General features: G+C 44.2%; 1 protein-coding gene across 2 annotated transcripts in view; it reads right to left on the bottom strand.

The window, feature by feature from the left end:
* Window positions 1-8,168: 8,168 nt before the first annotated feature.
* Window positions 8,169-23,294, bottom strand: part of SHQ1 (SHQ1, H/ACA ribonucleoprotein assembly factor) — a 98,960-nt gene continuing 83,834 nt past the window's right edge. For both annotated transcript variants that reach the window (XM_036878011.2, XM_036878012.2), the window contains one exon: window positions 8,169-9,372. In XM_036878011.2, the coding sequence (XP_036733906.2) occupies window positions 8,820-9,372 (553 nt within the window). In that variant the 3' untranslated portion in view covers window positions 8,169-8,819. The remainder of the gene's footprint in view (window positions 9,373-23,294) is intronic.

Genomic DNA, 23,294 nt, shown 5'->3' with positions numbered 1-23,294 from the left:
TTATGGTCTTCTCTATGCCATCTTCTCCAGGAGATACTTCCATGGGTCCCTTGAGCCAGGTCTCCACATGCACAGAAATATAGCGTTATCGGGAGAGGAAAGATCTGCTTGTGATTCAGGGATCTGCTTAACATTAAACAATTAAATCAGCTTTAGGGGAGCGGCAGTGGGCGCTCTGACTTATATATTAAAGCCTCCCCGTATTCCAGGTGATTATTTTTACATATCAGGAAATTCTGAGCGTGCCACCCCCCAAGTAAGGACGCAGGTGTCTCCCCTCCCCAGCAGCTTCCAGCGTGCTACCTTTCGGAGCTCCGCTCAGAACTCCATCTGAACCTGTCTCCTATAATTCTTAAATAAAACAGCCTCCTCAGTCGACTATAATTAAACATACACTCAGCCGCGGCGCGTTTGGCGTCCGCACCTGCCGCTGGGATCCCCTTTCTCCCGGCACCTGCGCTCGGAGGCCGCCCCGCCCCGCCCCCACCCGCGCGCACGCGCACCCGCGCCCGCCCGCCCGCCTCCCAGCGGCGCGCGAGGAACAGATGGAGCAATCATGCTCTTCATTCCGCCAGAAGGGCCCCGCTGCTCTGGGGGGAGTTATGTGGTTGTAAGACACATAATTAGACACGTCAATGGACAATGCGGCGGATTAGAGGGGGTGGGCTCGCATGACGGAGAGCAGGCTTTCTCATTGATCTGCGGCGCGCTGAGACGCGGGCGCTCCCACCCAGCCCGGCCCCCGGGGAGCAGGGGCAGGGCGCGCGCAGCCTGCTCGGTGGGCTCTCCCGGCGTCTCCACCGACATGACTTGGCTTTCTCTTTAAACACCGCGCTGGGGTGATTTCCGTGCAAAGGATGCCACTCCTGTCGACGCGTCACCTGTCAAGTCCCCACGCTCCACGTGGCAGTGGGTCCCGCAGCCCACGCGGTAGGACGCGCAGTGCCCATCTCAACCCATCCACCCACAGCCCGCGCCCCTGACCCCGAAGGGGTGAATGATTCAAAAAAAGCCCGCTGGAGTGGACACACGCTGGCACGCTGGAATTCATCCTCTCCTCCATCCCTCTCTTCTCCGCCCCAGGAGTCCGGTGACCTTGACTTGGCTCAGCCACCTCTCCAGGCTCTGCGGCACCTAATGCTGGTAAAGACCCGGGGGCTGCATAGAGGGGAAGATCAGGCTTGAAAGCCAGGGCTGCCCCTGTGCTGAGTCGGTGACATCAGGCACGTTCCTCTGCCTGGAGCCCTGGTCTCCTGTATAATGGGGAGAGTCTACCCCACAGACATTTGCGGGGCGGGGTGGGGCAAAGTGTTGGAGTTGAGCTCCTTTGTGAAAATTAGAGCCTCCTTCAGGGTCGCTGGGATAAGCAGGATGTGTCAGGCTGGGTCCTCGGGGAAGCAGAAGCCAAGATAGAATTACAAGAGCAACCTCTGTGAGGAGAGAGAAGAAGCCGGAGTAGGAGGGGACGGCCACAGACCTCGAGGACTGACACTTACACGAAGGGAGGGAAAGAAAGAAGAGCAGGCAGAGCCCCACACAGCTGCCGTGCAGCCTGACAGACTCTTGAAGGGCAGCAGCAAGTCCAGAGCAAAGAGCCTGGGTGAGGAGTCCCACCTTGGCAGGAACAGCCCAGCTCTCACACCTGCCAGTGGTGGGGGCAGCCTGAGAGGAGTGTGGCCCGGAGTGCACAGTGCAGTTCACAGAGGGAGGGAGAAGCTGTCAGCTCACCACCCGGCCAGGCTCTCTGGGGGAGAGCTGAGGGATGGGCGCATTTTCACGGCCACTCCCAGCTCCAGGGGTGCCGCCTAACTCAGCCAAAGCCAACCAGCACACTTCATTTCATTGGCCAATTGTGAATGCCTGACTTGGTTTACCTACACTGGTCCAACCAGTATGAATCTGAGGACTTTGCAGAGATGCTGGAACATGTGTAATCTCTTTTGTGAAGGATGTTAACAGGAAAGTAAGTAGCTGTAGAGGCTCCTGGCATCCACTTTGGGACACAAGAAGTGTTCAAATGGGGATGAAGTCAACACTTGAGGACAGCAGAGAAACAAGAAACAGCTTCAGTCACACTGGTGAGCTGCTGGGTTACACCTGAAATTCATTCTCCTGCTGGTCTTCTCAGTCTGTGAACTGGTCAACCCTCTTTACAATTTGAAGCAGTTGTGTCCGTTTCCTGAAAGGCCTCTGATTTGATCAGCAGTAAGGGAAAACGGATGCCTTCTGGACTCCATGAGTAAACACAGACAGAGTCAAATCTCATGGGATTGGGATGGCTGAAAGGTGGTGGAGGGCCCGGAGCCTGCTCTTGGGACCTCAGGGCAGAAATGTTTGAATTTCAGAGCGCTGTGACTTAACAACTCCATGTTTCTGCATCCTGCTGCGCCCAACCCCTCTCTTTTCCATGACCAACTGGTCTCTCCATCCTCTTCTCTGTATCCTTTTCTCCATTACATAGATCCTTTTAATTATATTTCTTTCCCTCCCTAGTTGTTTGCAAGACTGACTTCAGATCCACTTCATCACTTTTCTCTATGCATCTCTCACCCTCAACACCTGCTGCCAAGGGCCTGATCCTCTCTGCACATCCCGATTCAAATTTCTGAAAGCCCAGTGTGGTTATGCCAGCTCTTTCTTACCTGTTTAGACACCTGCAGAGATTCAGATTCCACTGTCTGCAAAGGAGGCTGGTATCACTATTCCTTTAAAATTTCTCAGATGCCGCAGGTGCACTGTCAGAGTTGACAACTGATTTACTAAAGTTTCCCAGGGCAGCAGACCCCCAGCCTGCCCTTGGGTCAAGTTCAACTCTTACCCAGTCAGCCAAGGGCAGAGCTACACAGTCTGCACATGCCCAATGCCTCCTCCAGGGGTGAGAACTGTGCCTATAGGAGGAATGACATGGACACAATCTCTGCCTGACATGCTCAGTACACGACAAGCCTAGCACAGAGTTTGGCACAATGCAGTGGCTCAAAAAGGTAGAGCTGTTATTTAAATCCGGTCTCATCTCTAATTCAAAGGTACCCTGTTTTTAAAATACATCAGGGTGCTACTATACCGCAACTGAGGAAGAGATGCTAAGGAAACACCTAGAGAATCTAGGTGTCCATGCTTGGCAAATTCACCACACAACAGGAGAAATCTGATTAAATTCAATTTATGTTTGAGGGTAATTTTTTCCATTGCAGTATGACTGCACCAATGCAGCTATGAGAAGTCCCATTTGGGAAGGCTATTCAATAACATGGAGAAATACTCACGACCTCATCTTAAGGGAGAGAAAGGAATCTGAAATTTATGTAGTTCATGATTCTAATATTGGTTTTTTTAAAATGCGGGCATGTATTTGTATAGAAAAGACTGAAAACACCCAAAAGGTAACCAGGGATCTCAGGTGAGAGAGGTTTTCCTAAAGCTAAATATGTTCAATTTAGAGGGCTAACTTTTATTCTGAAATGTCCTTTTACTTTTTTGATAGCATGCTTTTATGAAAGGATGGTTTCAGTAGAATATTGGCTGGGTGCTTATAAATGTACATGCAAAATTAAACATTGGCAGCTTTATGTCAGAGCCCTGTGTACCCCACCCTGGGTTTTTTTTATGTTCATTTTAGAGAAGTGTGAATACCAACTGCTCTAGGAGATGGCCTGGTGGGAATCTCACTTCTCTGCTCTGACCCCTTTGGCCTTCCTTGGATTCAAGACTCTCCCAGCTGGACCTGGCTTTGCTTCCATGGGAGTTCAAAGCAGGGAAATTATTTCCAGACAAGAAGAATGGTGGGTGACCTCCTGGAGGAGGTGGCATTTGAATGGAGCCATGAAGGATGGGTGAAATGTAAACTCGTGCAAGCTAATGGGGAGAAAAGACAGCAATGCATGAGGAAACACGCCACGGTGCGAAAACACAAAAGCATATGCAGGACACATAAATGCAGTAAATACAGTTGGCCTTTGAACAATGAAAGGGTTGGGGCATCCATCACCAGCACAATAAAAGAAATTTTCAAATTGTTGCAAATTTCCAAAACATTTTCCAATATATTTACTGAAAAATATCAGTGCATTAAACTGATCCATGCAGTTCATACCCATGTTGATCAAAAGTGGACTGTATTTAACTGTGTAGTGGGGGTGAGGCTTCATGAGGGGCACAAGGTTGCAATAGGGCTACTGTTCTCAGGGGGTTTCTGGGCTGGGGGTCAAACGGCTGGAACTTGAGGCCAGATGACTACAAGTAGGGCTTTTCAGTCATTCAGCCACCCCTGAAGCTTCTTCCCCTGAATGCTCACTCCGAGGAGAGCAGTTGGGAAACAGCTCCCTAGAAATAGTGTAAAAGACAACAGCATGCCACAGTGAACACTTAAAATACCAGAGGCAGAGCCCCAGCACATGGTCCCAGCTGGCCTGTGGCTTGCGTGGCGACAGCGGTGCTTCCAGCATGTTGGAGGGGAACAAGAGCAGATCTATGTAGCAGGATTCTTCCAGGACAGAAATTCTGTTTGTTTTTTCCAAGTGCTTAGGCATCCAATTCCACATTCATCCTTTCCCTCTAGCTTATCTTTCCATGACTTTGGAGAGCAGTCTTCCTTATCTAGGAAACAAATGGCCTCCACGAGAGCTCAAAACAGCAAAGTCATTTATCTGTTTGACATGTGTTTCCCTGTTTTGTTTTCTCTAGCCTTGAGACAAGAGTTGCGTCAACTGTGCATGGCTGTGTCCCAGTCACTTGAGAGGCATGAATCAATTTCCAGCTGCATTTATCACTTGCTGCCTTAAATCAATTCTAATCAATGCTTCCTTCATTTGGTATGGATTGAAACTATATACAACACACCAAAAACAGGCAGGAAACAGCAGATCACAAAAATTCCATCGGGGCCTTAGGTGGGAATGATGTAGATGGGGAACATTTGTAATCTTTGATTTGCTTTGATGGAGATGCCTGGCCAGAGGTTTGCATTTTGAAGCTTAACTTCTGTGTACCTGACACACGGCGGCAATGCACGACAGATTATTTTATACAAGAGGACTTTTGCATCTTGAAAGTTCTTACAGCACAATCTGAAGAGCTGATACATTTTTTGAGTAAGGTTTTAGTCCTATATGGTCTCCAACCCATTTCTATTTCTTTTACAGGTACTTGTCTCCACTGACTCTATGGACCAGTTTCTAGTAATCAGATAAATAATAAGTCTCTTTATAACAAAACAGATATCCAGGAGCTCCTCTGATTTAAAATAATTTTATAAAGTCTTACAACTGAGAAAACTTGCCCTCCCTTCCCCTTCCCCCAATTCTTGGTGATAGAATTTTATCCATACAACCAAAGTAGATGTTTCACTAGCAGGTGTGAAAACTGCACCCCCAGCTGTTCAACCAACTTAGAAGGTGGTAAGGAGCAGGCCTCATCTCATTTGTAAATTCATGCTGGGCCGGGGCAAAATGGTATCGGCTTAGTGACTGGCACCTAAAACCGATCATGCACACAGCAAGGTACTGCATTTTCTTCAAGGATAACAGGAGAGGAGAGACAGAACATATAAAAATAGACCAATGATAATGTAAACTCTGAAGATGAGGCAGTGCTGTGATTCACTGATAAAATTAATATTTCTACCTAATCTGCTGGGCTGTGTTGACTTTTACTGCTAGCGTGCCTCTGAAGCGATGACCGGGGCTGACTCATTTTCAGTGCTGGCTCTCCCAGTGACCTGTTGTCAGATAGCTGAAGAGAGCCCAGTTCAGCTCTGGGAAGACAGACAATAATAATAAACCCTTATGTTGGTCTACTACTTTCCAGTTGATAGGGTATTTTAACGTAGTTTCATCACCCTGTAAGATGAGCAAGAAAAACAGTCCTATTCCCATTTTCAAGAAGTAGGGTGAGGTTTGGAGGTCAGCAAACCCCCTACAGGATGGTCACACCTGCATGTGGCTCCGGAAAGCAACTCTTTGTCTCGCCAGTCCTAAAGGGTTGGACAGGCCCTTGAGTCTCCTTGTTCTTTCCCCAACTTATTATTTTTCCCATCCCCCAGGCTTCTTGGGAAATCATATGGTTATAGGAGATCCCTAGAGTTGCCTGGCAGGTTGTCTAGTTTAAAAAAAATAAAAGGCAGCACCTTTGCACTTGTTTTGGGTTACAGAAGTGGTATAGCATTAATTCGTCTTAAACAAAGACAGGGTAATGCGATACGGCAAAGCTCTCCCCCTCTGTGAACAAATGGTACAAGAAATACTGCAGACATGGAATCTAAACTCAAGGCGCTCACTCACATCTTTAATACTCATGAGAGTCTTTCATATGTGCCTTTGGTTTGGGGGTGTCCAGGAAGGATCAAGTTGGCGCATTTTTTTAGGAAAGGAGTAACGGGTTTTTTCACCCAAGACAAGTCTCTCACCAAAGTAGATCTTGTTTAAATTCCTAAGGACAGAAGTTGATGGAAGGAAGAATTTCCATGGCTTTAACCTTTTAGGCAAGAGTGGATTTGCTCAACTTGACATTAGTAGCAGTAAATGAATGGAGTAGCGGCTAATGTATTCTCAAACTGGCTGTAGGTAATGTGCTACTGAAGAGAAGTACATTTTCAATGGTCATAGGGATTTTGAAGCTCTCCAGGGAGCCTGAGAAAAATCGTGAACACATTCTGAAAAGCTGTTTCAGTGTTCAGGAGTTAACATGCGTGTCAAATGGCACAGTCACCCCGACCATCCTGTTAATACAAACTGGAATTTATATTGGAAATACAAATACTCACAACCTATACAGACTCGGAGTAAAAGGGATCATACCCTTTCTTGAAATAAAAAAATGCTACATATCAGATTTCATTTCATTTCCTCCCCAAAGCAAATTGGCTGATTTCATTTGTTCATTCACTCAACCGGTATTTATGGAGCGCTGAGACTCTGGGCACTGATGATTCGGTGGTAACCAGACACAACACAGAACCCACTCCCCAGGGGCTTACACTGAAGTGGGGAAATTCACGTTTAAAATATTAATGGAGACTTATGCTTCCAATCAAGATGGAGTAATAGGGACCAGATTTACTCTCCCATCTGACATAAGCAAAAAACAAAGAAATAATACAGGAAACAATGGTTTTTAAGACAATGGACATCAAGCAATGAAAGACAGTGATCCTGAGTCATGCAGAACAAACCTGGAGAGCTGTATGATCACGCTGAAGACTGGCCAGGATGCCCAGGGAGGGACCGCCTAGGCAGACCCCAGTGGGTTCAAGTTGAAGAGACAGAGCACAGGGCTTGGGGAGACCAAGGTAGCTAGAGTTTGCAAGACAGAGCACCAGGGAGGAGAGAGCTGTGGAGACCCCAGATACCTGGAGTGGGTCCCCCTCTAGTACTCAAGCATATTAATCCTGAGAGCATGTATGTGAGGCCACGGGAAGGAGCATCTCTGAGGATCAGAGGAACAGAGCTCAGCACTCACACAGGTGCCTGTGTCCACCACCCAGACTGGACAGCTCCCAAGTCACATGGTCTGGGAAAACCTTCCCTTGGTGCTGTGAAAGAGGTCATCCTAGACTGAGAACTGGTCCAGACCTGCTCAGAAGTTATACACGCCAGACCCCCAAGGATCCAACTATTTCCAGGTAACTCAATTACATCCCAGAGCAAAGCTAAAGAACATTTATAAGAATACACCCAGCAACCAACAAGGTAAAATTCACAACGTTTGGCATCCCAGGATGACAAGGCATGCTACAATGACTCGTAACTAGAACTTACATCCAGTAATTGTAAAGAACTCTTAGCACTCAAAAATAAGGAAACAACCCCACTTAGAAAAAAAATTGGCAGAAGATTTGAACCGATACTTCACTGATGGTATGCAGATGACAAATAAGCATACAATAAGATGCTCAACGTGGTAAATCTTTAAAAATGCAAATTAAAACCCCAATGAGACTGCTTCACACATGGTAAAATGATTAAGAATTTTTAAAAATGACCATATCAAGTAATGATGAGAATGGGAAAGAACAGGCCCACTCATACAGTACTGATAAACACGGAAAATGGTACAGCCCCTTTAGAAAATAAAACTGTTAAACATACACCTACTGTACGGCTCAGTCATTCCACTCCGAGATATTTACCTAGGAGAAATAAAAGTGTATGTCCACACAAAGACTGCACACAGATAATCAAAACACCTTTATTTGTAACCAGATTTCCAGCCAAAAGCTGGAAACTACACAAATGTCCATCAGTTGGTGAATGGATAAATCTATATGATGAAACAGTACTCAAATATGGAAAAATTTTTTTTTAAAAACCTTGCTATATGTTACATTGATAAAGCTCAAAATAATTATACAGAGTGAAAGAAGCCTGATAAAAAAGAGTATATACATTATTCTTGATTCAATGGAAGGCAGTAACAGACAAGGGGACGCTTGGAGGTGAGGAGAAAGGGCAGCATCCTGACGGCAGGAGTGACTTCACTTGGGACAGACATGTATCAGCACTTACCACACTGTATACTTTAAAGATACGCAGTTTATTGTATGTCAAATATACCTTGGTAAAGCTACTGAAAATATCAATGGGCTCCACATGCTAGAGATTCTGGCAGAACTAATTTTCATCTTCGAACATTAAATACACTTCCATAAAAATACTTCAGAACTTTTATTTTTTAAATTGCAACAGGAAACCAGCTGATATCAACATTAGTCCACTGGGAGACGATGATGTATACGCAAGAAAAAGTATTAAGTGAAAATGAAGAATTCTAATTCAGTAAATAAAACCAAGTCTGACCTAATTTTCAACAGTGAGTAAAACCACTCAGAGTGGGTCCTTAGGTGTCTGCTGGGCATGTCCACCCTGCACGCTGCTCTGGGGGCCAGCGGCGCCGCCCTCGGGGTTGGAAATGTGAACGGCAGCCCCCAGGTGTTCTCCAATCTCCTCTATCAGAGGTCCAGCAAGTCCTGGATCCTGGCGAGAGGACAGCGGCTTTCCTAGACTAATGTCAGTCCTGGGGAAGGCCAAGGTTCTACACGCCCCACCGTCATCGTAAAACAGGGCACTGCTTCCCTCCAGAAAGGGACCCCGCAGGGAACGGACCGTCTCAGACTCGCCATCTCTGGGCGCCTCTTGTTCTGGGTCTGAGTCTTCAGGCTCAGATGACGTCGTGCTGTCCGACTCCTCTGACTCACTGGCCTCAGGCCTGGGGGAAGGCACGTGCTGCCTGAAAGCGGAATGGGCGGCTTCTCCTGCACTTTCTTCCTCCTGGACAAGACGTGCGGCTGCTTCCAGTTCCTCCAGTTCTAAACCCAGCTGGGCCTTTGTCAGAGAGGCTTCCTTTAAGGCTTCTGCAAGAGCTGCCAACTTTTTGGACCTTGAAAACCATTTTAAGAAGAAATATTAGGACTATTCGTTAAGTGGCCTGGGGATAAGAAGTACACAGCTTAAAGACATGACAATATAAAGCAGGATCCACTCTTCACAGGACACACCACAATGAATCCCCAAACAGATGAAAGATATCAACCTAAAAAAGGAAGCTAGGCAAGCGATACAAGGATTTCCTCTATGACCCCTGAACAAGGAAGGCCTTTCTAACCATGACCCAGAATCCAGAAGCCACAAAACAAAAGCAAAGATTGATCAATTCAACTAGTAAAAGTCAACAACTTCTGTAAGGCAAAAGAACCCATCAAAAGCAAAGTCAAACGGTTCAGGCATAACTGAGAAAAATATTTGCAACTCGTATCACAGAGCAAGGCTTAAATCCCCCAGCACAGTTCTTTCACCATCCATCTGGAAAATGGGCAGAAGACAGGGCAGACAATTCTCACCAAAGGAAATACAAGTGCCTCTTAAATATATGATAAGATGTTCAGCTTCAGCCAAACAGGAGAAATACAAACCAAAGCCATACTGAGATATACACAGTATTTTCATTTACTAGGTTGGCGAAAATCCAAACATCTGGTAACGTGGTGAGCAAGGCTACAAGGAGGAAAAAACAACTTCATTCCCTCTGGGTGAGAGATTAAACGGGCTCCAGCCCTACGTAGGAGAGGTTGGCAATAACTTCCAAAATTGAAAATGTACATACCCTTGACCCAGCCATACCACATCTGGAAATTAACCACATATGCTACATGACACAGGCCCAAGGCTATTTACTATGACATTATTTTTTAATACCCAAAATGGGACACAACCAGATGCCCATCAATATGCGGCTATCAAATAAGTTACGGCACATCCATTCAGGGAGCCGCCTATGGCTGGCGTAGGAATGAAGCTCCCCGTGGCCCAAGCCGGACATACCATTTAATGACAACATAAGGCCTGCCATGTGTATATACTACCTTTTATGTTTAAGATTTTAAAAAGCCAAGAAATAAAAACATGTATTTGTATTTGCTTGTATACTTATCAATAAACTCTAAAGCTACAGAAAACACCAACCTATGTGGTGGGAGGGTGGTAAATGGAAAAATGGAGGACCACTGGGAGGGAGAATTTTTGCTGTACACTATTTATTTTTAAACCTATGTGAACGTAACACGTACTCAGAATTTTGTATGTACAAAAAAAAGAAAAAAGCAATAGTAGAGGGCACCATGGAGTGCTTTTTATTCTCATCAGAAATCATTTCATATCATTTCAGAGGCTTTCTAAATTTGTAACTTTGTTACACTGAATCAAGTTTTCCATTAGTTCTGATGCTCTTTTAGTTGTTTTCTGTTCTTGAAAACACAACAAAGCAAACTGCCATCCTCTAAAAACTATCTTCACTATGCTGTAGAGAAAAATCTGATGTGACAACTGAAAAGAGGTGGTGGTCAGTGAGAATGCTTAGCGTGCAGACGTGGCTTCGTGGCTTCTGGTCTCCCTAACTGTGAAGATTAAATGAGGATATGAAACATTTAGTGGCTCTGTCACAAACTGGATGAGGGCAAGTTCAGTAGATAATTCACTTGTAAAAGTGTGGTCCATCCTATAATATTGGGAAAATGACACTTCATTTCAATCGAGCTGACGTGCATGGGTAGTACAGTGGGAACTACTGAAAAAAGATGGTATTTTTCACCTAAGTGCCTACATGTATCTGAGATCATGACTTTGTGAGGGATGCGCCCCCAGCGTCTCCACAGGTGTAATGAGGACCCAGAAGTGCCGCTGCAGTCAGAGGCCAAGGGTGGGCGGGAGATAGGGTGGGGTGAATAGGACAAGGCCAACAGCCACCAGTGATGGACAACTTCCTCTTAAGCATGGAAAACACTGAGACTGAGGGCTGGAATTGCAGAGCTTAGACAAGGAAAGGTAGCTGGGGAAAGAGGAAAACTGAGGTGAGATCAGCCAGTCAGCTAATGGTTCACCAAAGGGCTCAAAGCTCTGGATAAGCTCAGGTCAGTCTGAGACCACCTCTCAAAGCACAGTTATGGAATAAGATGGTTGCGATACAATTTACATCATGTCCAAGACAGCTGTCCATGATGTCTGCCACATACTGTGAAACCTGGACCACCAGTGGTAAAGGACGCAGTCAGAGCTGGTGGCCCCATGTAAAGCCCCAGGCCCTAGCAGCCTGGCCACTAGCTCACTGCCACCTTTCTCACTGAATGAGGTCCTCTCTGGGTACCAACACACCGCGTTAGAGATGAAGAGCAATGAACTTGGTAAAAAAAAAAGCCATGCCTCTAATTAAAGTGTAATAGTAGAAATAAAAATTTAAAACAGAAGTTTTTACTTAGGTGCCCATACACATTTTTAATAGCCACGACAAATACGTGCGACAATATATGAAGGATGACGTTCCACAGACGTCACTGCACTTGCACCTAATGACCACCCCAGGAATCAGTGTCATTTTTTCCCAACAGTACCGATGAAACAGAAGCTTAGGGGAGTTAAGAGACCTGCTAAAGCTCATCCAGCTAACGAGGGGCAGATGAGATTTGGAACCCAGGCCTCAGAGCTCCAGTGTTCTTCCTACTCCACCTTAGGGCCTCTGTGAATATCAAGGCTCAGGAAAGTTCCACTATCTAAGACCACACTCTTACTCCTTCCCAATCCAAGCTCTTCTCCACCACCTTCCAAATGAGCAAGTTCTGACTTGCATAAGGCCCAGTATTTGCCAAAGAAGCTATGCCTGATGACTTCAGCTTACCAGTCTTCAATGAAATCTACATCTACACTTTCCTACAGAGATATGGAATTGGAGGAAAAATCTGAATGATTTCTGTGGATATTACTGAATATAATAGATACATTAACTCTTAAGTTGAAACTACTTGGATCTTTGCTATTGTTGACTATAAAAGATTGTATCTGTCATGTATAAAATATAAATATAGAATTTCAAAGCCCCACACCTGCAATCCTGGCTGTTTTCAGAAAGCATATCCCGCATTATCACAGGACTAAAAAGTATCAACTCTAACAGGCAAGAAGGCGGCAAGGATGAGCCATGTGGCCCAAACAGAAACCTGGGCCTGTTATGGGCTGATGGGAGTTTTTATCCTTCACTCTGTAAAGTGGGAAACAAAGTGTAAAATATGTAAATATTTTTTACATGTTCATTTTTTATTCTTTACTATGTTGATTCATCTCTGGGTCTTATTATCCCACTTTTACTACCTGGCTAGTTCCCTAAATTAATATTAAAGTTCTGATAGAAACTTTAAGTTAATGGAAGCAGCATTCTGAACTCTCCCCCTAAAGAATGCGAGGGTAAGAAGTAATGGAAAATGTCACTGTGTCATTGGTATAGAATGTGACCTAATGCACTGACGAAGGAAAGCTGGGTTTGTTTCTATTTAATGGCTTTATTTCTATACAGATAACTCAGCAAGCACTGCTAAAAAAGAAAGAAAAATTATTCCTTCGGAGAAAAAGATTAAGCCATGGAAAAAGTAGCTTTTTTGTTCTTTCAACCATGGGGACACTTAGAGTTGGTTCTAAGTTTGCCACTCCTTGTAAACTTCTCACCCTGCAGTGGCCCTTCCAGTTCAGAAAGCACCTCATTTAATGTAGCTCAGTGGTTTTTCACTGTCACACTCAAAACAGACCAGGCCAGTTCATGTTAAAAGCCTCGTCAGATGACATTATTATGACATTATTAGTTAACCCGAATGCTTACAATAACCAGGCACATTCTGATTTAACTTAATGAAAACACTCTGTAAGTTACTAGTTGCGCTTACAGCATATATTTTCTATCTCAGTGGAGAACACCTACTGGTTAAGATTCTATTACACAGTGAAGAGATTCAGCATTTAAAAGAAACAGGACAATCGGATGATACTAATATCACATTCTAATAAAATTATACTCAAAACAGGTTTTTCTTAGAAAGTTATTAGAAATGTAATCTTGCCCTGTAACTTTTTTTTAAAAAACCCTTCATTCTAAAAAAAAAAAAAAAAAAAACCTTCATTCTGTGCACACATGTGAAATAATATCCTATTTGGAGGTCGTCTTTTAGTTAAAATCTGCTCTCTGACAAGTTACAGTAAATATAACTACCATGAAAGACTAATAGTAGCAGCTGAAAGTGCATGCCTTTGCCGTGGCTAAGCTAATATAGAATTTCCTTCGTCCTTTTATATTTGGTGACTGAGGGGGAAAAAAAAAAAGATCCACAGCTTTATGAAACAGCCAAACCACAGTGCAAAAAAAAAGAAGCCCTGAAATGTAGGGAAAAGAAAACTGAGTATAAATAGAAAGCATACATCCTGGTTCTTGCTGTACAGTTTTGTCTCAAACTATCAATCAACTTTTCACCACTTCCTGCAATACAAGGTCTACTATAAATCTTGTAGCAACTGACTAGGTTTCATTTCCTCTGCCAAAACCGGCTAACCTGCCAGGCATGACACACTGACACTAGAGCCAGGAACTGATAATGTGGGACAGGACTCCAGTGGGGCAAAAATTCAAGGGACATTTCATACTGGGTGATGGAATACACTAACTTGGCCTTTTAAGCCGAAGGGTGAGCACACATGCACACACACACACACAGAGCAAGGATTCTATCTGGGAACAAACAATAGATCAACTTTCTTTTTAAAGGGGCACTGATGATGCTGATGACATATAATCATAATTCCTCTCAATGGAAAATAACTAGTTCCAAATTTTGAAATCCCCTTTCCCAAACACCTTCATGCTGCCCAACCTAAAAGGTGATGCATTAGCTTGAGCAGAAGTTGCTGGTGAGACCCTTCTCTGAAAGTTGCCATGAAAAACAAATACCAACCGATGCACAGTTGGACACAGAACTGTCTGTAGTCTGCAGCAGTGAAAACCGTCTCCAACTTGGTCATTAACAGAAACAATCCATATCTTTAAACAAGAAACTATGAATTTATTCAGAAAATCCTGCAAGTTACTTAAGCCATACTGCATTTGGGTCAATGAGGTAACTTTTTGTCTTATTTCCAACTTTTCTCCACTACCACTGTGGGCCTGGGCTCTGCACGTTCACATGCAGTCCGTGGATCAACAGGCCAATTTTCTGAAAATTGCCTACAGGAGTTTCCTAGGGCTGCCAAAACAAACTACCACAAATGGGTGGCTTGACACAGGAGGAATTTATTCTCTCACAGTTCCAGAGGCTACAAGTCCTAAGTTAAGATATTGGCAGGGCTGGTTCCTTCTGTGGGCGAGGGACGAATCTGCCCCAGGCCTCTCTCTTCGCTTCTGCGTCGGCAGTCCGTGTGTGCTCCTCAGCTGGCAGACACATCACTCTAAGCGCTGCCTCCGTCATCACGTGGCACACGGTGTCTGTTCCCTCCCATGCTGTCTGCCCTCTGGGGGCGTCTCTGTGTCTCCTCTCCTCTCCTTATAAGGACACCACTCATAATGGATTAAGGGGTCATCCTCCTCCAGCCTGACCTCTTAACAATCGATTACATCTGCAACAACTGTATTTCCAAATAGGGTCACATTCTGGGGTCCCGGGAAGGACATGCATTTTGAGGGGAAACTCCGATACCATACACCCCCTACAGCTGTAACAAAGAGTGGAGATGCTCATGAATGGAGAATTAAGACCCCAAAAGGTCCAAGTAAATCAACAGAAAATAGAGGCCAAAATTTAATAGTAAATAGTGATAAAAGAGGTTAAGATTTCACCTGGAAACAAAATCACAAGTTTAGAAAATATTTGACAAGGTCAGTTTGTGGGTTATAAGTGCAACTGAGCACTGATTCTCAAAATGAACAAAGGGTGAACTGAACAGCGTATTTGTAATTGCAACTGTTCTAACAATTATATTACAGTACTAACTGACATTCATCACTTCAGGTTGGTGTTTTAGAGCACAATCAGGGTAATTTTTACAAATCATCATTAGGCACCATCAGTTTTCTCAAGGGCCTCTCCATCATGTGGTGCTCAAATCAATCCTTTGCTATTTAAAATACAGACTTCCCACTAATGTCATTATTACTGTAGCGTTTTCTTCTTCAGTGGGTAGCTTACCCCACACTCCCAAGCCTCACTGTCAGGGGCTCTATGTGTAGTTCAAGCATGGCTCTTACATTACTTCTGCTGCCTTTGTGAAATCTTGCTCTTTTGCTCCACCTGTAATTTACATACACTGTGTATTATCAATGATCAATGAGAGGTCAAACAACGAGAATACTGGCAGGATCGATGAAGAAGATGCTAGGAAGGAAACAACATGCTAGAATGGGGTCTATATTTATTAAGTGGTCTGAGCATTAGTAAGTATTTTTGTTTTGACTATCATCACTTTTCTTGTAACTTTCTAACTATAGAAACTCGAATAATGAATGTTCAGAAATAAGGACACCCCCCAATCCCCCGCATGACATATTATGTGACTGTACTAGATAAATACACACACACACACACACACACACACACATTTTTTTTAAAGCAAAGTAAATGAGTTTCTGCAGTAACAAAAGAAAATTGCTATGGCAATCCTACATATTGAAGAGCATGCCTCTTGTAGGTGAAGGTTTATACAAATCCAGAAAACCTATCATTTGCTTCTTCACTGACATCCATCTAAGAAGTGGAAAGATAAGGGTGATAAATAGGTCAAGAAAGGTACAATGTTCATAAAGAACTGTTGGAAAGAAATGCACTCCATCCATTCTACAAACAATTTTGCGTTTGTGCCAGACCGAATCAAATTAGCAGAGATGAAAATGTGAGTCTCATAAATTTGCCATATTTCTTTCCCTCTACTCCCCGCTACAACCCCGCGGAACTACTTTTGTGATATGTGCTTCACTGTGATCCCCAAAGCTGTGTTCAGAGCCAGTTTCAACACTGGCCCCATGAAACTCTTAGAATTGTGCAAACCAAAGTCTCCCCGTCCATGCTGGCTATTAGGAAATTCAAATCCGTGACCCACCTGGCATGACAGAACATACGTAGAACACCTTCCTTCTACCCTTTTCATTTTGCTGCTACTTGGTTTTCCTTCTTCTTTTGCCCACAGCCTTAATTAATGCCATCTTGTTTTACACATACACGTGCATATACAGAGAAATGCTTTAAATACTTTGTTACAAGGCCAGGAATATATTGATTTGAGTGAAACCAAATAGCTGGTTAAGTAAAAAATACACAAAAACAAAACAAAAACATCAACAAAAGACCTTTGTAGGATAGAAAAGGATATGAGGAAATGGGGACTAGGGGTCCAAGGCAGAGACAGACACATCTTTTCGATCCATTGTCTTATCTAAAATTATTCCATGAAGCACACTATTTTGGATATATTGGACTTAAACAATTCTGACAAAACTTTCCATATTTCCCTCTACTCCCCACTACAACCCAGCGCACATTTCACCTATGTGAAAAGGGCACTCAGTATTGTTTAATGACAGTGTTTAAAGACAGAGGTGTAGTATTTTCACCTATTAACGGTTCAGATGAAGTAGCCATTTGGATTCCGTTAAACTAGGTGAAGGTCACCCAGCAAGATGGAGAAGGCACTGCAATGAGGGTGGCGGCAGAAGAGAGGGCTAAAATGCATCCCCCACAGACATATGTTCAAGTCCTAACCCCCAGGACCTGCCAGTGGGACCTGAGTTGGGAGGAGGGTCTTTGCAGATGTAGTCAAAATAAAGTCATACCAGACAGGGGAGGTCCACAAACCCAGTGACTCAAGGGGGCCTGGTGTCCTTGTAAGAATACCATGTGAAGACACAGGCACACAAAAGGCCATGTGATGCTAGGGGCAGAGGCTGCAAGTACAGGCCAAGGAACCTCAAGGATGGCCAGCAACCACCAGAAGATCCGAGAGAGGATCAGACTCTCTCACACCTGTGGAGGGAACCAAGCCTCCTGACACCCTGGCTGGACTTCAGGCCTCAGGCACTGTGAGAGCACTCACTCCTGTTGTTTCACTGCGCCGAGTTTGTGGTCATTTGTTACAGCAGCCCTAGGAAACTCATACAGAGGGATCTATAGGGATCCAGGTCTACACAGGTCAACAGATGGGAGAAGGCATCTCATACAAGTTCCTGATTTTACAAAAGGAAAAAAAGACACCACCAAAAATATCCTCAGCGGTAAGGCACAGAAAAGACTCTTTCACATAATACAATGCAGAGAGTGGATCAGTCTGTTCCTAATTCCCCTCTGGGTCTAAGAAACTATGGTTTTACACTTCTATATTATGATCATGATGATTCTCTGTTTAAAAAGCCAGCAGTGGAAACTTCCCAGAACACTCCGAATAAAACCTGAACTCCCTGCGGGGCACAAGCCCTGCAGATCTGGCCTGGGCCCTTTCCCCTTAGTGAGGTCACCTGCCATACGCGAGCAGGTAGTCGTGCTCCCGCTCCACTCACTGCCCTCTCTCCCTCCCAAGGACATGCTAATGCTTTCAAATCTCAAGGCCTTTGCACTTAGTTGTCCCCTCCTTCTGGAACATTCTTTCTTCCCCAAGTCTTCCGTATTGGCTCCCACCCACTGAGTAGTCAGCTAACCTTCTACCTCAGAGTCTTATAAGAGCCGTCTATTTAAAGCAACGTTTCTCCTAAGCTGTTTCACATCAGGAAGACACAGAAAATGGTGTTTGCCTGGCATGGCACAGGGGTACCCTGGCCCGTGTGGCCCGACACCTACCTGCCACCCTGATGGGTGATGGGGCCGATGTCTCCATTCCTCTGAAACCCATCTGTGGTGCCGTGGACCACCAGCTGGGACACTCTTTCTCTTACCCTCCAACTTCTTAAACCAAGACTACCTATTAAGAAAAACTACTAGGGTAGTTTTGAGGTCTACAGAAGTGAAAATTCTTGCTAAATTTTCAAATATGTCCCTTTTGTCTCCATTTTGCCATCTTGAAAACAGAATGGAAATGCTGCTTCCAAATTTCCTGGCATACTCTAAGAAAGAAAGACTGGGTCAAATGATTAAACATGTTTATTTCTTTGTATGCTTGTTCAAAACGCCAGAATTTTCCTTGGTTACAAAATACAGTCAATGTGCTATGCTGCTTTCACAATACCGAGACAGAAAAATACTCAAGTGTTGGTATGGTTACTATGTGCACAGGCTGAAGCATGCAGCTCTCCAAATTATGACGGGAGTCCAAAAGTTTCAAAATTCAAAATATTTATCCATTCACTGGTATGATGCACAGTGAAATGTCATTTTAAGTGCATACTGCAATGGCATCAATCACCTGAACCAGAACCATTGTTCCCAAGTGACAATCCTGCTGTAGAAAACGAATGACCACAACGCACTGCCTGTTCACTAGCTGGAGGTTTTCTGGGATCACTAAATGTCTGACACATCACATAAGCTCGCCTCTACCCCTCACTCTGAATCACGGCTAATGTGCTATCTAAAAAAAATCTGGAACCTTTCTTTCCTAGGGGGGAAACAGGGACAACATGAAAGACACAGGTTGGGGACAGCCTGCGCCTCACAAGGGCCAGTCAACAATGCTAACTGGCCACCTTTGGGGGGCAGGCCAGCTTATGTTCATCTATTCTTACACAAAACAACTCCATGCCGGCCAATCAGGACAGCTCACCAATATAAGGGCAGCGATGTGACCCTTCTGCGCCCGGGAACCGCAGCCTTCAGGGCTCAGCAACTCCTAAGTGCAGGTGCACTTGGGTGTAGATGGCGGTACCCTGTCAGGGAGTCTGGCAGGCATCTTGGAACAGCAAAGGCAAACAAGAAAGTGCTCAGAAAATATGTCCGCCTATAATCTATTCCATTTTCCTGCTCACACTGCCAGCACAGCTACATCAGCAGTGGTGCACCTTTTTAGGATTTAATGCTTCAGACCAGTCTGCCAGGGGATTTCTTAAAAAGATGTCCCAAAGAGACCTTTCAGATAGATGTTGAGTTAGAATCCTCACAAGAATAGTGCTGAATGAATGAAGCCAGATAACAAAGAGTATACACTGTATTAGTTCATCAAAGTTCTAAGACAGGCAAAGTAATAGATGGTGAAAGAAGTCAGGAGAGTGGTTACAGGGTGGGGGTGAGGGGTAAGGGTGCATAAAGGGGCTGCGGGCAGCCTCAAGGGAACAATTTCTGACTTGGGTGGTAGTGACACAGGTGTTTCACTTTATCAGAATTCATTATTTGTATACTTATAATCTGTGCATTCTTCCACAAAACTCAGCCTAAAGAGACCCCATGAGTCCAGGAAAAGAAGTCTCAGCTTCTGAACATTTGCTCTGGAAAGGGGGATGGAGCCAGAGAGGAAGATATCTTGGTCGGGGGACGGGATCCCAGCGACAGCTCCGATTTCCTCTGGGCAAACCGTCAGGACTTCTACAACAACATTCCTCATCACCAACTGCTTTTTAAAAGGCACGGCACGTTCTACCAAACACAAAAAGAGTCTCAAAATACGCCTTGAGAAAGATCCATTCGTCATCTCTTTCACCTGCATCCTGTACACAGCAAGTTGTTCTCTGCAGAAGCCCACAGTTCCTTGCTCTGAAGGTTACTCCCGGGGCAGTGGTGAAAGTGCTGGCTGTGGGTCATTTCAAATATTATTTGTAAAGACATCTGACATACTCCTGCCCCAGGACATCTCATCTACAAACCAACCTTAGTGCCTTCTGCTATATAAAACAATAATGTCTAATAATTTTCCTTTTAGTTCTGCTTCCAAGCTTCTAATCCTCCATCTTACGTAACAGAAACCTGAAAACAAGCCACCCAGGAGTTTCTATACCACTTGTGTGAATATTTTACTCAAAGTGAGTGATTTTTATCTAATTTGTGTATTAGAGAAAAAGGCTTACTTTCTTAAAACAGATAGCTTTTTTTTAATGAGCATAAAGGTTTCTGAGGCCCCATCCTCTATCTGTAATGCCAATTAAAATTTGTACAGTAACAAAAGAAAGCCTTCCCCTTAAAGAGAAGAAGCAAAAGACCACTAGATCAACTTGTCCGGCGCTTCGTTTATTATTATAATTGTCATTAGTACTGTTACTGTACAGTGAACCGGATGGGGAAAACACTTCGCTTGATCTCAGTTGCTTGGGAGTCTTTTGATTCAATTTTGACTTTTTTTTTTTTTTTTAACAGAAGAGTATGTTTACTGACACATTTCTCTGTGAAATGACAGTTGATTTGGACATTATGGCCAGACTTTCCAAATAAATTCTGAAATTCAAGGGGTCTCTTTTTCTAATACACTCTACCCACGTACCTGCTGATGATACCTGCACATACAGACTAACAAAGACTCAAAGCGAACAGTTTTCATATTTATGATACAGTCTTCAGATTCATCAGCTCCTTCACCTCCATCAGTTCGGCTCCTAGTCACAAAAGGAACTACCCCTTGCGCTCTTCATACCCCAGGGCTTTCCTCTACATGCTCCCCCTCACGAGGTATACCATCAGATTATGTCACTCACCTTTCCTCTCATCAGCCAGAGACTAGAGCGGGTTATGCCTCTGGCTAATTCACTTCTAACTAAATTATCAGTTTCCTCAAATAAAATTGCTACAGAAAACCCCTAAATTCTACTAAGGTCTGCAGTGCCTTATCTGAAACCCTTGGACCTAGATGAGTTTAGAAATTCCCATTAGTTTATTTGTTTTGCATTTCAGAAAGGCAGTTTTGGGTATATACTGTTACACCAGCTATTACCTACTACTCCCAGCAGCAACCTTATCATCAAATATTCTAATATCTCTGCATCAAATACATGAGTGTCTCTGGTATGGCTAGTCACTTCCAGGGGGATAAGTAAAAACTGTAAAGAGCCTCATGTCCTCACATGAGTTCAGGTCAGCCAGGTTTTGCTGCCAATTGCCCTAAAAACACTTCTGCTTTCAGAATTTTCTGGATTTCAGAATTAGGGCCAAGGGGTTGTAGACCAGGAACAGAAGGAAGTAGACAAAACTGTTGCTTTTCAGCTCAAGTGCCCAGGTCCGAGGTCAGTCTTTTTTTGTTGTTTTTTTTGAGGTCAGTCTTTTGACAAATATTTATTGATCATGCTTCTATATGCCAGGTTTGGTGGGTGTAATGGTGAATAAAAAACAGAGGCTCTGATCAGAAGAGGAGGCCACCTCAGTGCACAGTGACAAAAAGGATCCGCACAGGGCGCCCTGGGCAGAGCCAGCTCTGGGGCTCTGGAAGTCCTGGAGCCTCTCACACATAATTCTATGCAAAATCTTCTGTATCTTAAAATGAGGGCAACATCCACCAAAAGCCTTATTCTGTGCCAGGTGACTACTGCAATGCTGTTCTTGAAATTTCTAAGATCAAATTCTCTGAGGGAGGAAACATCTATTTCATCTTTTCTGACCTTATTGTGTCAGTCCCCATACAAATTTGGTGTGTCTATAAAGTACAGCCCACCTTCATTACATGCGGATCCTGTATCTGCGAAGTCACTTACTCACTAAAATTTATTCGTAGCCTCAAAACCAGTACTACTTGGCATTTAAGTGCACAAAGGCTGTAATGTGTCTTACGAAGAAAATACTTGTGATTCGATGAGCTTTGTTCAGGCCTGAGTTACAGTGCTGCTGGCTGTGGATTCACTACTAATGAATCAACCATATACATATATCTACGAATAAGGTATCTTATTCATATATAAACAGAAATGTATATAAAACAAGGATATAGATGGTGGATGAAGATGTTGTGACCAGAGGCTTGCAGAAACCAGACCCTGTATTTCCCCTAGGAACGATGGTTGTGTTTGCTAAGTCCATGCTTGCAGCAACTTTACAGAACATAACTACTTTGAATAATGAGAAGTGACTGTAATTTGGTACCAGCCATGAGACCACAGGGGAGGGGCAGCCATTGCAAGGTTGGAACAGTGAGAAGGCGGAAAGGGCAGAGGAGGCTTCCTACCAAAAGCATCATCGAAGCAAACTTTCTTAAGGACTATGAGGAGCTGTCTAGGTGAGAAAAGGGGGAAGGAGGTTCCAGTGATGAGGGAACCAAGGAGTCACAGTATGAGAGCAACACCATTAGGTCCTGGCTGCATTCTCAGAGTGCAAGACAGACTGACTACATTCCGGAAGGACTTGCAACTCTATCTTGGAATGTGGCAGGAAAGAGATATGCATGTAAGATCATCTATTTCCAAGAGATCTTGACTATCAGACACAGATTCCAACATGCCTGTGGCGTACATTCCTTTTTTCCCCATTGATCTTCTAGGACAGTGATTTTTATAAAGGCAAGGTCAGCCTTCAGAGTGACTCAGGCACTGCCAGCTTCCCCATACCAGGAGAACAGCCTTCTCCAAACTTCCATCCAGGCCCAATAGGACCAGCGTGATCGCTGCTCAGCACGTACATGCCCCACTTACTGGCAACAACCTCCTCTCACATGCAGAAGTCCTCTAAGGCCTGGAGTAGTCCATGACTGCCTCAGGAACCTTGGAATGGAAAGCCAGACTTGACAGCAGTGCTGACAAGTGTTCAACTATAAAAAAGCACAGTTGGGAAAGGCTAGTTTTCTTAATGTTTGCTTACACTCTCTCCAAAACTACTTAAACTGAAATGAAAAGCATCTCTCTATCAGAACATCCTTAAATGTCAGACCCTGGCCTATTCAAAGGAAACTTCTAAATATTTTAATAAAGGCAACTGTTATCAATGACTAATACTTAGTTCCTCTCCTTAATAAAGCCTTCCTACTTGCAGTGTAACCCCTCGACCAGCAGCAGCATTCCAGAATGTGTTAGAACTGCAAAATGCCAGGCCCCACCCACGACCTCTTTATCAGGGTCTACATTTTAACAAGGTCCCCAGGGCGTTTGTATGAAGTGTGAGAAGAACTGCTCCAGACAGT

Source organism: Manis pentadactyla, chromosome 1 (genome assembly GCF_030020395.1).
Source record: "Manis pentadactyla isolate mManPen7 chromosome 1, mManPen7.hap1, whole genome shotgun sequence".
Taxonomy (NCBI): Eukaryota; Metazoa; Chordata; class Mammalia; order Pholidota; family Manidae; genus Manis; species Manis pentadactyla.
The sequence above is the reverse complement of the archived record's forward strand: the minus strand, read 5'-3'. Positions and strand labels throughout refer to the sequence as shown.